General features: G+C 40.1%; 1 protein-coding gene across 1 annotated transcript in view; it reads right to left on the minus strand.

Annotated features, from left to right (window-relative positions):
* Positions 1-1,455: 1,455 nt before the first annotated feature.
* The window catches only part of LOC120774609, a 20,409-nt gene continuing 6,484 nt past the window's right edge, over positions 1,456-15,380 (minus strand). The window contains exons 2-6 of the mRNA XM_040104337.1: positions 10,899-12,049; positions 10,576-10,809; positions 4,751-5,588; positions 3,756-4,372; positions 1,456-3,690 (exon numbers count right to left, since the gene is read on the minus strand). Of these exons, the coding sequence (XP_039960271.1) occupies positions 1,471-3,690; positions 3,756-4,372; positions 4,751-5,588; positions 10,576-10,809; positions 10,899-12,049 (5,060 nt within the window). The 3' untranslated portion in view covers positions 1,456-1,470. The remainder of the gene's footprint in view (positions 3,691-3,755; positions 4,373-4,750; positions 5,589-10,575; positions 10,810-10,898; positions 12,050-15,380) is intronic.

Below are 15,380 nucleotides of genomic sequence, written 5' to 3' on the forward strand. Positions count from 1 at the left end.
ATAATTAAGTTGACAAAAAAAATAAAAATAAAAGAAAATATATTAAAATAAAATTTTTTATTTTCTTATCAGTGAAAATGCTAAAAAAAAATAAAATTACTCATTTCTTCTCTCATGACACACATTATTAATAAAAAAGTGTTAAATTACTTAATAAAACAAAAATAAAAAATTATATTCTTTTAATTTAAAAAAAATTAAATACAAATTAAAAAAAGTTAATTACAAATTTAAAATATCTTTTTAAAATTTTTAAGAGCTTACTATGAAAATAAGAAAAATAATTAAAAATTTAAAATTAAACACTTAAAAAAGAAAAAAAACAAAGAAAAATTAAAAAAAAATAATTACGAAACCGAATATATGTATGTATGTATATTTTAAATTTTAAGGAATCAAATTTATTTTATTATAAAATTTTCATTCCAATCGTATGGAACATATAACAAAGTTTACTAAATGTAAAATGTAAAAAAACAACAAAAACAAAAAAAATAAATAATATAAATAAAAACAATTCTTATTAAATTTACTTTTAATAAGAAAATAAAACATAATAATTAAAAATTTTAATAGATAAACAATAATTTTTTTAAATTATAATTATCAAACTGTATAAAAATTTCAAATTTAATGTAATCAAATAATTTTTTATTAAAATTTTTTATGCCAAACATAAGCAGCATACAAAAATAAATTCTAATAATTTGATAGTGTATAATTTGAATTTGTCTCGCATAATACGTGATATCAGCAGATGATATATGTACATACATATGTATGTAATATAAATTTGATTTTTGCATGATCAGTTTCTCAAAAGTGTGGCCACGCTTTATAAAACTGCTTTAAAAAAATGCAACTTGTTGAATTCAGCAGTTGTTGTTGTTGTTTTTGTTTTTGAATTTTTGACTCAGTACTTTCTGCTTATGTTACAAGTAACTGTATAATACAAGTTTGTGTGTTTGTATTTAAATTTACCGTTACATTTATTTGTGCAATATACTTTGATTTTGTTTTTGTGATTCAATATACTATTTTTGCATACAGCAACACCAAGTAAACATCGATTTCCATGCAATTCAGTTCGGCTTGTTACTTATTTATACTTTACATAACTGCACAAGTAAATATGTAAACATTTATTGTTTGTTATTAATTAAAAAAAAAAAAAATTCATTAAGCCTACAATTACTAACGTTAACAGATGATTTTGATTTTGATTCAGAACTCCTTCAGACTGCCACCTCGTTTTAGTTTGGCGAAACGCTTAAAACCCATGCCACTGCTGCTCGCCAAGAAGCCGCTCTCCTTGCCGCGCACATTGAGCGTGCTGGCGCTGAGCACGCCCAAGCCCCGGTTGGCGGCGCCGCCATTGCACACACGCTCACGCGACATGTAACTGCCGCGAAAGCGCACACGACCGCGACGCCCGATACGCTGCAAGGGGCGCCACTCGAACTCCTGCGATTATAACTTTTTCTCCCACACCACAATGTGTGCGTCGTTCGAGTTGGCGATTAGCGGCGTGGAGGCGCCACTGCTCAGCGTTGCTGATTTGCTATTCGGCGAGTTGGCGTTGTTGTACCAGACGTGTCGCCAGTAGCCGCGTCCGCCCATCAGCGTGATTATGGTGCGCGGTCCGTCGGCATTTTGTTGCTGTTGTTGTTTGTTCGTTTGCTTTTGCTTGCGCTTGAGTGTCGCCACAGCGGCGGCGGGTGGTGGCGTGCATGCACCGCCTGCACTGGTGCCAGCATTCTTGGTTTGCTTTATCTCCAACAATTTGAAGCCATCATCCGATTTCGGTGTGCTGTGATGTTGGTGTATTTCGGCGCTGGTCATTAGTCCATTCTCGGATATGTTACCCAAATCACTGCCGTTGCCTGAGGTTTTGTGACTAGCGCTGCTGCTGTTGCGCGATACCGAACGTCCGCCAAAGAGGCGTATGCCCATGCTCTCCTCACTGCCCGATGAGGTGTAGAGGCTGGACGACTTCGAGTCTACCGACCAGTTGGAGAGATCGAGTGAACGTGGTCGTGACGCCTTCATGCGCAAACGGCGATCCAGCGTGCTCACCTTGCCGGGTATGGCCGCCAATTCGGGATCGGAACGGCGCATGCCTTCGTACATCATGTCCATGAGATTGCCCTGTGTGCCTTCCTCTGCGTCGTAGTCCTCCTTCACGAAAATCAGCTTGCCGTACAAGCCGTAGACGTCACAATAGCCATGTTCGCTATGATTGAGCGTGCTCGTATTTGAGTGCATGCTCGTGTTGAAGCCGCGCGGCAGCGTCTTGGCCATGCGCGCCGAGTCGGAGGATAGGTCATGGAAACGTTTGCGATGGAAGGCTGGCGAGTTGACGAGCGAGGCGCGTAGCTTCGAAAGCGATTGATCAAATGAATTTTGTTTATCCAATTTGGAGCATCGCGGTGAAGAGGCATTCGAGTCGCCATCCACGCTGAGTTCGCGCAACATCGAAGCCGAGGGTGAGGCGGTGCCCGAGAAGGGCGACTCATCCTTTGGCAAGTCGCGACGTAGTATTACCGTCGATTCATCCAGATCGGATTCTGTGAGTTTTTTGGGATCGGCATCGATTGCGGGCAATTGTAGGTCATCACCCATGCTAGGCACTGTAACGGTGGGCTCCGCACAAAAGGCGACGGGCAGCGTTTGCGTCGGTGGCTGTTTGTAGCTCGGATAAACGCGCGGTACAAGTGGCAGCAGGAAGGTGATCGGCCCAAAGTGTGCATGGCAAGACATATTAATGCCTCCGCTGATGATCGGCACACCCTCGAGACGTGGTAGCGGTATAGTAACGGCAATACCAACATTTGTACCTACCCAGAGCAAACCCTTGCAAGCCATAAGCGCCGTAACATAAATTGAGCTATTGTTAACCGATTGCTCCTTCTTGCCATCGCTGCGCAACACACTCGAGGCAATATTGATATCCTGCAAATGTTTGAAGGTCTCCGTGTGATATAAACACAAAACAGTTGAATTTTTCAGCGAGATCCATAGGCCAATGCCGGAGTGTGCCATTAAGTTCACCTGTTGATTGGCACCGTGTTGCACCTCAAAACTCTTCTGTATCTCACCGTTGAGCGCATTCAGCACATAGACGCGATTCGCGCACGAAGCGTAAATATTCATATTGATTGGCAATAGACTTGGCACTGGCAGACCAGATTCGCCCAGCAGCACCACTTGTGGGTCTTTGAGCATCCAGACGCCATCGTACGAACGACGATAGATGAGCATTATGGCATTTGAGAGCGCCACATAAACGACATCGAAGTGATAGAGTATACGCGTAACGGCGCCAGGTACAGTGCTGCTGCTCAATTGCTCCTCCTGTTCGGGGTTTTGTGCTGAGTAAATCAATATTTTACGACTGTCTGTGCCCATCCACACTAGATCGCCTAGCAGACTATGGTGCTCTTCACGTTTCTTCACACTGTCCAATCCCTTGACGAACTCCATGGCGGTTACCTGAGTCTCGACCAAGTCGAAAGAGCCCACATCACGCAGATTACCGGCCTGTTGGTGATGCTGCGAAAGCACTGCTATGTGTGAGGATGTGCCATCACTGGTGCAGACCCACAGGTAGTTTTGTTGTTTGTGACGACGACGTGCATTGCCGCTTAGCTTTAAGTCGTTGGCGATTGTATAATAACAACCACAGCGCACCTGTGTGGAGGTAAATCGGGACATAGAAAATGGAAAAACAAAAGAGAAAATAATTAGAAACTCACCTCTGTTTGATGCTGTGATTTGTAGACGGGTATCGCCTTGACGAAAAGTGGCAATTTGGTGGATTGTCGCTGCATCACATGTTGCTGCTGCTCGTAGCTGCTATTGGCCAGTGATTGTGGCTCTGTTGTAGTGGACGTTTCCCAGGCTGGCGAGTTGTTCGGATCCAAAGCCAATTGTGCTAAACGCAGTTCCGTGATCCATTCTTTCTTCACATTCGGTGTTTGTGTCTGGAATGTGTAGGTTTCCTCTTTACCGGACTTGTTACGCGCTATCAATTGTAGACAACACGAATCCACCCAAGCCATTTCCTCATCTTTGCGTTGTATCGAGGCTTGTATGGTATTCAAGACATTGCGTGTGGTATTCGTATTGAGCTCTTTGTATGTGCCCTTCAGTGTGCTGACGAGATCGTGTATACGTGAGATTACTTCATAGTCGTACATGAGTGTGCTCATCTCGGAGCAGAGATTATCGGCGCCGTTCGTGAGTTGTGCAGCTGGTGAGCTGTCCAATGAGTGGCCACCATGTGAGTGTGCGGCATTGATTGGTAGCGTGTTGGAGTGACTGTTGTTGCAGGAGCTACTGTTGGACTTGAGACTTCCGCCGCGATTGAGACCTGTGAAATGGGAAGACAGTTGTGAGTTGACGAAAGGAAAGATTTTCAATATAGTGCTCTTTGGATTAGAACGTGGCTGCGTTATGGACATTGACCCCAAATTGCATAGCGGTATGGTTTGTTACCGTTTCATTTGTTGTCCGTAAATAAATTAGACTTAAATCGAGGTTTTAAGGACCTTCGTCAAAAACAAAATTTTGTGCCTATACCAAGGATAAGGATCGGAATGATTTCGAGAGTGACTACAGCAATAAAGTCAATATTCTGACACTATTCCGAACTTAAAACAAACTTTGAGAACAAGCCAATTGAAACCGACTTTTGCTATGGATACCCGGATCGAATTTTTTATATATTATTTTCGTCTTCAAAACTCACCAGCAGTTAATATTCTCGAGAGCGTTGCGGAAGTACTATTATCCACGATTTCCACATCCGTCACTGGATACATCCACTTGAAACTCAGCTTCTCCGTAGCGCCAAAATCATGTGACTGTTTCGGTGCGACCGAAACACAAATAACCTTATCATTGAGCAATAATAGACGACGCTGCTTAGACTTCACAATAAGACCAGCCTGATTGAACTCCACATGTGTCACATTATCCTCCCTCAGCAGGTAACGCGCACGATTGCTATCTGTCGCGGTGAGCGAACGTGCATTGAAAGTGCCAGTGATGTGACCCAACATCTCTTTGAAGCCTTGATATTGTTCCGCCTCACGTTTGCGCTCGTTCAACATTTCAGCGAGCAGTTCCAATTGTGTCAGCGCCAATTGCAGTGACATGCGATCGTGATGACCTTGTGGCGTATACTTGAGTATATCCTGTAGAAAGAGTATGAATTGTGGAAAACGTTGCACCGGCTTAACCATCAGACCGAAGAACGAGAGACGATCGTGTGCGCTAATTTGTTTGACTTTGAAGAAATCAGCTAGCGCCGATTTGCGTTTCTCCTCCATTTTGGCGAGTTCCATGGCTGCTGAGAAATTATTGATGAAGCCCGAGTAGATTTCGAGTATGCGCGGCTTGCTGAAGGCATTCACGAAGCAATCGCCCAAGCGCTCGTCACGATCCCAATTGCATACGCATTCGGCGAGTGAGATGCGGAATAATTTGTGCGATTGCAGTATCTCGGGCAAGCGATGAAAGAGTGTGGCGATCTTGGAGCCGCTCAAAATAGGTGGGTTGCTCTCTTCAAGAGGTTTCTTATAATCCTAAAGGTGGTAAGGAAAAAAATGTGAATCAATGTTGAATTTATTGAAAAGTGTAAAGTAATTAAATAGCAGAGAGTCTTTATATGAGAAAATAATAAAAAAAAATTTGTATGATTAACGCATGACCGATTTTGAAGAATTCTTTAAACGAAAAGTAAACTTATAAATAATTTGTATTTCTTTTAAGTTAATGTTTAAATATATTTTTTTTAGTTATATAATATAGAAACTCTCTAAGCACTTAAATTTTAAGTACTTTTTTCGTAATTGAGTAATGATTAAGTAATTATTTGGACTTGTACCTATTTATGCTAACAGTTTGGTGGTTTTGGTTACTAATTTGGTAACTACAAGTACGTTTTTTATTATTATTATTGTTTTTGTTTTTTGTTTTTGGATAGGTTCAGTTTACATTGCGTTAATTTCGTTATTTATTTAGTAGTAGATTTGGTAGTAGTAGTTGTTAGTAATGGTGATGGTGATGCAATTAATGCGTGACGTAGGATTTGGATGGCATGTAAAGAAATAAAATTCGTATAGTAAATGCATGATAATATACGTAATCAAGTTGGCTTGTAAGTTTTAATATGAGCTATGCATGAATAAAATATATCTATGTATGCAAACGATGCTTAACGGTGAAAGATTGTTGTAAGAGAATGTGCAAAAAATATAGGAAAAATGTGCAGTATTTGAACGTGATTAAAAAAATGTCATTAATAGTCTCTTTCTTTTTAAAAGAGTAACAAAACAACTGAAACCCAGCTAACATATTATTTTAAAGTATTTAATCACACTCGGTTGCAAGAGAAAATATACTGTGGGCAAAAAATAGTAAGACTTTTTTAATTTAAATTTCGCGAGAAAACACGTTCGTCGAAATAATTTTTTTTTGCAAGGTTGGCATGACTGTCAGTGATATATGTACCAAATGTCACATCAAAATAATCATTAGCGTTTAGTATAATTTTGTTTTTCTGAAGTACATAAAGTGCATTCGGCGATTTTTACGATGACTGAAATTATTCAACACAGAAGTTCCTTTAATTTTGTGTGCGAAATCAAATTTCTGGTGCCATAATGTTTAGAGTATTGGTAAACGACTTCGGTGATAATTATTTGTCGCAAGGAAATGTTTTAGATTGCCACAAATTGTGCAAAGAGGGTCGAGAACGCGTTGATGACGTATCAGCATCAGCTGATGATGAACACTCCAATAAAATAAAGGATTTTTTGTGCTTGAGAATCGACTGGCATCGTTGAAATATCGAAGGAATCAGAGAAAACGATTTTGACAGATCATTTGGCCTAGGAAAAGTGAAAACGCGATTGGTTCCGAAATCACTCAACTTTTTCGGAAAACAGCTCCGCGTTAACCTCTGTGAAACAACGGTTTCGACTAGCAGGTTGTCGTGAAATGTATTATTACTGGCGATGAGTCTTGGATTTATGTTTACGACCCGGAAACGGTGGGCTGAAGCTGAAAAAAGCCCGTCAAACCGGCCAAAATTCAAGGTTATGTTGACAGTTTTTTTCGATTATCGAGGTGTGCTTCACTGCGATTTCCTTACGACTGCCCGAACTGTCAACAAGGAATACTATTTACGTGTTATGCGTCGTTTGCACGAAGTTATTCGTTAAAAAGGCCGGAGTTTTGGGCCGACAACTCTTGGTTTTTGCAACACGATAATGCACCGTCGCATTCTGCATTGATTCTTCGTGTGTTTTACGCCACCAACCGGGGAAACCGGTTTGAGTCAATTGAAGACATTAAACGTGAATCGCTACGCACATTGACGGCTATTCCGGAAATTGACTTTTACAACTGTCTCGAGGATTGCAACAAACGTTGGCACATGTGTATAGGAGCCAAGGAGGATTACTTTGCGGGAGACGGCATAGATTTTGAAGAATAAATTAAGAATTTTAAAATTATGAATAATGTCTTACTATTTTTTGCTCTCAGTAGTATACTTTAATATTAAATCAAAACCTTGTTTACTGTTATTACTTTAAATGTGTTAATTACCGCAGACAATAAAGTACTATTGGAGGTATTCTAATTAACCTTTGAAGCATCTTTAATAGAAATTTGTCTACTATGATTAAAGTTCACACATGTGGGCACAGACATATATATATGGAATAATAAAAGAATATTTCTTTGTTATGAAACAATTTGATCAATTAATGGAAAGTGCATTCAGAGAACTTATTTATTGGTGCTTACTGTTAATTAAAACAATACTAACATTATTGAACTTTAAATAATAAAATATGTTTTGGAAAAATTGCTTAGAATAGAATAAATGGACTTGTGCTATTTTAAAATATTTTTTTCACCAAAACAAAAGTTTTCCATTCGGGGACTTAAGTTTTATCGTTTAGTTTGTACGGCAGCTATATGCTATAGTGCTCCAATGTGGACAGAGATTATATCGTTGCTTTGGATAATAATCCATGACGAATTTCATAAAGATATCGCGTCAAATAAAAAACTTTTCCATTCAATAACTTGATCCCGATCGTTCAGTTTGTATTGCAGCAGCGATTCATAGTTATAAAATAAGGTTATGGTCATATCCGCGTAAACAAATTAAGGTATTTGTGAAAAAGCTGATACTTTTCCACTTTTCCACCCCAGCTGCTAAATGTCTCTTAAGTTGAAGCATAGGAAGGAGTGGAATATATCTCGCCTCATACGTTGACGGCGAGGTATTCGCATAGATAATATTCCAGCGTCTCATCGATCTCCGCGCATGCTTGGCATTACGTTGTTTACACTATTCCCAATTTTTTGCAACTGGGATCTTAAGGGTAGATGCCTGGTGTTGACCCCTACAATACTATTAAGCTCCCTTTTGGCGAGTAGTAGGCGTTACTTTGTTTGTCCATTAACAACACTACCCCAAAGTTACTTTGTGTTGGTTGTGTGCCAAGAGTTTTGGTGTTCATCTACCTCGAATTACCACCTGAGAGTCTAGTTATTGCCTAATGTAGTGAGCCTTAATTGTTGCTATCCATTGGTTAGTGCAGAACCGCACTTTAGACCTTATGTTATATCCACATTTTCGGTTTGAAAGACTCAAATTTAGATTGAAACTACCTTCTGTGTATGGATTACTACGAAATAAGTCCGTTCCTATTCATATTTCAGAATCCAATTCTTTCACGAATATGTAAATTTAGCCTCTGGAACATTATAATTAATTAAAATATAAAAGAAAGCACTCATCTTAAATTTAAATAACATTTTATAAGATCTGTGAGAGTGTTATAATAGTGCTTAATTAGAAAAAAGAACATTTGCCTTAAAACACGTGTGCTTTTGAATTTTGAAGGATGCTGCTATGCAAATAGTTTGTGAGTTATTGAATAACGTGAAAAAATGACTTGAAACAAAATTATTGAGAAAAATAGGTGGTAAAACAAAGCTTGTGAGACAATGATGAAAAGCTGATATGCCATTCGAGGTTTTTGAAAGCTTTTAAGCTAATGTATTCTGTAAGGTCTCACTCTGCAGATTCGAAAAAAGCATAAATATCAACAAAACTTTTCGTAAACAAATAGCAACGATCGTAAGTAATTTAATTTCGAGTTCTTTTCCAACGACTTTGAATTGAACGATCAGAACACCGAACTAGTGAAGCCCCCTATCGACAATTAACATTCAGAGATCTTACTGGCATCGTTGGAATATCGAAAAGATCAGTGAAAACCATTTTGAAAGATCATTTGGGGATAAGAAAAGTAAAGCACTATTGGATCCATAATCACTCAGTTTTTCGAAGCACAGTGTCGCCAGTGTCTGTGAAACAATGCTTTCCGACTACCAGTTTGTCATGAAACGTATTATTACCGGCGATGAGTCTTGGATCTATGTTTACGACCCGGAAACGGACGATCAAACGGCCAGTCAATTTCTGTTGGAATGTTTTCGGCGAAACCATCCGTCCGTTCACGTGTTTGAAGTGGAGCCGCTTTCTAGGAACATCCGCAAAATATTTCTCTAACATTTTGACAAACTGATATAATACACGACCAAATTTCGGATGCGACCAACCTACGATGGGTACAGAACGTCATTCACAATGTATCTATCTATTAATACCTTCATTGACTATCTCCCATTGAATGGCGTACTTGGAGTTCACACACTGCCCAAAGCAGAACAAGAGTTCGAGTTGCCGTGTGAAGCCAGACTCTTGACTCTTGTGCAAATTGGTTCTGGACATTGGTAGTAGGTTAAACTCCTTCTTATTCAGAGTAAAAATGATATGTAAAACTTATGTATGTCTGCAGGCAATGAGTCCTCGCATGACTGGAAATGAAACAGCTCGGTTTCGGGGCATACCGTTAAGTGATTTCGTTGACAATTAAGTTATTGCTTTCTTCCAAGTAGGGTTAAGATAATCTCTGCAACATTACTAAAGCTATCTTTTATTTCTTGAGCTGTTTCTCAAACCCGTTTCGATGGTCTTTCGTGAGATATATTAAACTGTCCGATGGAGTTCTCTATTTATAAGCTTTCTGTGGGTTTTATTGGCAGACTTTTCTTTGGGTGAAAATAGAGAATATGACGTTCCTTTAACTATTCGATTCTTCTAATCAATTTCTTCTTCCTTATTGGCGTATGCACCGCATACCAATTTACTTTAGATAAAAAAAATGCATGAAATGGAGAGTGATTTTGTTTTTTATGAAAATGAAAAGAATTATTAATGAAAATGATCTTAAAGCTGTACTCTAGTCTTCCTAAAATGTCTAAATATAATTTTCAGTGTGCTTTTTAAAAATTATGATTCACCATTAAGCCCTCAAATAAAGAAAAACTACCCATGCAAATCGTTAATCTACAAAATATTTTGCATGAGATTAACTCACAGGCAAAATTTATAAATTTCGTAAACTACGGGCAAGACTACAACTAACTACACATACATATGTACATAGTTAAAATGAGACTTCGAACAAATTATTAACATACATTGACTAGACGTTGCAAAGTGGCCACATATGAGTTCTCGCTGTGCACAATGGCAGCCACAATGTGGCGCCGCTTCAGCTGCTGCTGCGATAGGCCCGGCGGTGCGGGTGGCAGCATTGGCGTGATTAGGCGGGTGTGCGCATTGTGTGCCGAGCCGTTGCTGCGACTGCCAGGCGGTAACATTAGATCCAGATCAAAACGCGATGCCGTTAAGGCGGCCTCTTCATCGTCATTCTGTGCAAAGAAAGGAAAGCAAAAATAAACGGAAATGTTAAATATGCCGCGAATGCACGCGCACATGGCTGATAGTCGGATATACACACCTCTGGAACGCCGGGCATTTTGTTGGCGCTCAACTTCTGTGGCGATGCATGTGCCGAATCGCCGCAAGCTGACAACGCGGCTGCATCCGGCATATCAATGCTGGACGCGGCCGACTGACGACCGCCCACATCGTACTGGTGTGATGAGCCGCGTCGTATCGAGAACCAGCGTGATAGCCGGCCACCCGGCGATTCACCTGGTGTGGTGATGTCATCACGTGCGCTCTGGTGTGCTGTCGGCATGGTGCAGGCGCTAGCACGTCGCGTTTGCGTGCTGTTGCCGCTGCTATCAGCGACGCCGTTGCTGGCCGACACCGAATGGGTTGCGGAGCTGTTGGTGGATGTGTTGTTGGCAGCGTTTCCACTGTTCGAGGAACTCGTGCGCCATTTGTCAAAGGACAAATGCTGTTTGGCCTTGTTGAGTGTGGAACGCAATTGTGAATTGCGTTGATTGGTGGCGCTCAACGACGTCACGCTGCTGCGTTCACGTTCACGTTCGTCCTCCGTTGCGGCTTCGTCGTCCGAAACTGAGTGTGTACTGTTGGCGTTGGCGTTTACCTGTTCCTGTTCTATCGATTGCTCGGAACACCAACTATCCTCGGATTGTACGGAGCGTGTAGAGGCGTTATGTTCGAGACGTTTCTTTGTCGCGGTATTTACAGTGGCGACGCTTTGGCTGTTGTTAACGGTTTCGGTGGTTGCAGTTGCGGTGCTTACACCAACGGCCGCTGAGCCGCCGTTGGTGCTGAAACTTCCGCCGGCAATTGTGTTGTTTGTGTGCGCAACTAAGGCGGTTGCGGTGTTTTCCGCTTCGTTAGTTGGCCGGCCGATGCTGCTCGGACTGCCACAGCTTTTACTATGCTGATGATGATGATGTTGCTGTTGTTGTTGTTGTGTTTGATATTGTTGCAGCGGTGCTGCAAGCGTGCTGCTATTCAATAAAGTGTGTAGACTGTTGTATGAGGAGCGCGCGGCGTTCAACGGGTCGGGGCGATGCAACGTTGCGTTGTTGGCGTTATGATGCAATTGTGCTGTGGTGGTAGTCGTGATGCCGCCGTTGTTGCTATCGCCGAGCGGTGATAGCTCAGTGCTGTTAATATCAAGTTTAGGTAGGGAGTCCTCCCACGAACCCGAATTCAGCTTAGATTCATCTGTAAAGAGGAAAGTGCGCAAAATTGAATGTAATTAGAGATCGTACTCAAGAATTGAATGAAATTGTTATTAATTAGTTGATTTTTTTTTTAAGCGAAATTATTTTAATGTAAAGAATTTATAACCAATATATTTTTGTTTTATAGAACACATACAACCTTCTGGAGGCGATCAGAGCTTCGTTTTGTATTTTGGGCCGAAGCAACAATTATTGAACAGAGTGTTTGACGTGTAATTGTATCATAAAGTGGCGAAAAAAGTTCGATCGGTAATCGGTATAGAACCTACCAAAAGATGTGTAGTTCTGTGTCTATGGCTCATACATTCGAGTCCCGCAACAGCCGTGCTACTCTATCGGAATTTTCATAGATTTTATCCACCCAGCGCTGCTATACCGATGATCTATTCCTGTTTTAAGCGGTAAGTGGTAACTAAAAATAGAACCTAACGATTTCAGTGGAAATCCTCAAAAAATATCTCTAAAATGTTCGTGCACATTGAATATGTGTGAAGAAATCTAAATGTATTTGAAAAATTTTGAGTTTGGTCAAACAAATTCGGTTGAAAATGTCATGGGCGTTATTTGACCGTACTCTGATAGATAAAATTAGGATAGGTGAGGTTAATCTGGTAGGCTAATAAGCAAATAAGTCGAAGAGGAGCAGTCAACATTTGGGATGCCCGCGCTAGAAGCGAATTTTAACAGACTCTCTCACTATCAACCTCCAATGTATCATACCGTGGGGACCCCAGATGCTTACAGCCTTGTCTGCCCCGCCAATGCGGGACAAGTGCACAAGCGATGTTCCATTGTTTCCCTGATGGGCTGCTCTATACCCATTCTGCGGGCGTGTGTCGCCACCAGACAGTGACCAGTTGATATTCCGATCATGTCATCAATATTTTCTGTCGAGTGCCAATAGGAATTTTGTGTACCTCTGATAGATGAACTACTCAGAATATTGTCTCTCTCTCCGTAAGAGTATGCAATTAAACCACCTCTCTAAAACCTGGTAACGTTGTTGTGATGAATTTTCTTCAAGTTATGCTATTGTTTACGGTTTTGTCCACTAAAGAGTGCAACATAAGGAAGCCAAAGAAATTTGGAAAGGTTGGTGAGTTTAAAGCTGATACTTTTTCATGTTGGTAATGTTTTCGTCAACCTGATATTATTGGAGTCAGTGGGGATCGTTCGTATCAAGGTGAATTTTTTCATTAGTTTGATTTTTTCTAAGAATCATAGACTATAGAACGACGCTTATGTTCTGAATTCACTTCTAGTTCTTCAATGGAACATTTTTTCCTTTGACGAGGTATCTTTACGAAATTTGGCTTGAATCATTATTTAACACAACAATGCAATCTTCGAAGAAATTGTTCAGATCGGATCACTATAGTCTATAGCTGCTACAAAAACTGAAAGACAGGAGTCAAGTTCTTCTGAGGAACCGTTTGAATTTTTAAAGGGTATTATATCTTCGAAGCAAACGAAATTAACGTTTTTTCTGGCCTTCTTTAACTTTTTTCCCTCGTACTATACTCAGACACCTGCTCAAGCTCAAACTACTCCAAGTTTCATGCGAACCTTTCTCCAGTAACAAAATAAATACCGAAATACTAGAATCTGCGTACATGCACACAAATATATCCAACTAACAGTGAAAATGCGCTGAGATTTGCAAGTGAAGAGTCACGCTTATCATTTGTCAATGAGTAAAAACAATCGAAAACTCATTTTCGAACAGAAATTCCGCACAACAAACATTAATTCGACACGTATCGTTTATCTCCGGACATTACTTAACACCATTAAAGTCCATTAAATCAACAACAAGCGCAAGTAGCTGTCGGCAACTCAAGCGCAAACGGGCAAGTGAGCACATACTACAATAGCAAAACAACGCGAAACCCACACAAACAAACACTCAAAGCAATAGCGTGTACATATTTTTACTTGTTTCCACTGGCCATTTTCTTTGATTGTTTGCGGTGCCATAAATGTTGGCGTACTTGGCTTGAAAGTGTTCTTTAAGCGCGCCGCCCACGCTGCGGCAATTTGCAACCATGAGCTGGAGTGCGCGCTCTTTTTTTTTAATATTCGCAAGTTTACACTTAAGAACACAAAAGCAAAGAATTATATGCATGCATAATTACAAATAAGATTCGTTATTGCCCAGTGGAAAGGTCTAGTGATGAACTAGTTTATAACTAGTATGAACCAAAAACTCAACTATTTGACGGCCATCACATCATACAAACAAGCGGTAGTTTTCGCTTGTTAATATCCTAGGACATGACAACTAGTTTCACTCTAGTTCAAAATGGACAAAAATGTAACTAGTTCGTTTATTGCGTAAAATTTCTTGCCAAATAAAATAACTTTGCAATAAATTTATAACCCGTTTGATAACTGGTATAATAATGGTACTTTCCGGACTAGTTGTGTATCAGTAAAAAAATTGTAGTTGCAATCTGGTTATTCTGCTATTTTACTGCAGTTAATTTCAGTAATGACATACATATGTATGTATGTATTTACATGTTTTAGTAATTGTCTTGTAGGTATTTCTGTTGTACTCAGTCGCTTGGGGCAGCTTCATTTAAAAGCGTTTCTTTTATGACCAATAACTGTGCACATTAAATATTATGAGTTTCGAAGTCATGAATGACTTCAATGCGTTATTTGTCACGCGCTTAGTTCTTATTCCTTTTGCGGCAATGCAAATGCGATTTTAAAGATAAGAGCAATAACAAGCCAAGTACAAGTTATAAATGGTGAACGGTAGTCCGAAAGTATTGTTTACACAACATGTGCGGATCATATTAATATATGGCCATTAGGGTGGTTCTATTAAGTTATAACTTCAAGCAGCTTATACTAAATCTCTAACTCGACTGATATTAGCTGTCTTCGATACGGCATTTCTCTGCTCGCTTCGGCTCTCGTGGCAAAAAAATTACATGTAAAAGCAACAACAAAGTCATCGAGTATCAGTTTCCCGATTTGGACAGTTCCACCTACTATGGTATAATAAGGTTTGATAGTTTTCGATAATATATGCAAAATGATGACAGGCGTCTCAATTGCCTGTGTTAGGCAGTCGATAGTCACTCGCAAAGTATATTTTGGTATTTTGTTACCGAACGGCAGCGCGATCGCGCTATTATACATTATATATAAGGTTCTTCTTCCGCTTTTTTGCTCTTTATTCCATGCTTTATAAAAAGTGTTACAGTGATCGGATTTAGTTCAAATATGCGCCGCCGTCTAGACGGCAACTTCATAATACCCCCCTCGTAGAAGCCCCCCTCCTTATTTGCGAAGAAATT

This window comes from Bactrocera tryoni, chromosome 4 (genome assembly GCF_016617805.1).
Source record: "Bactrocera tryoni isolate S06 chromosome 4, CSIRO_BtryS06_freeze2, whole genome shotgun sequence".
Taxonomy (NCBI): domain Eukaryota; kingdom Metazoa; phylum Arthropoda; class Insecta; order Diptera; family Tephritidae; genus Bactrocera; species Bactrocera tryoni.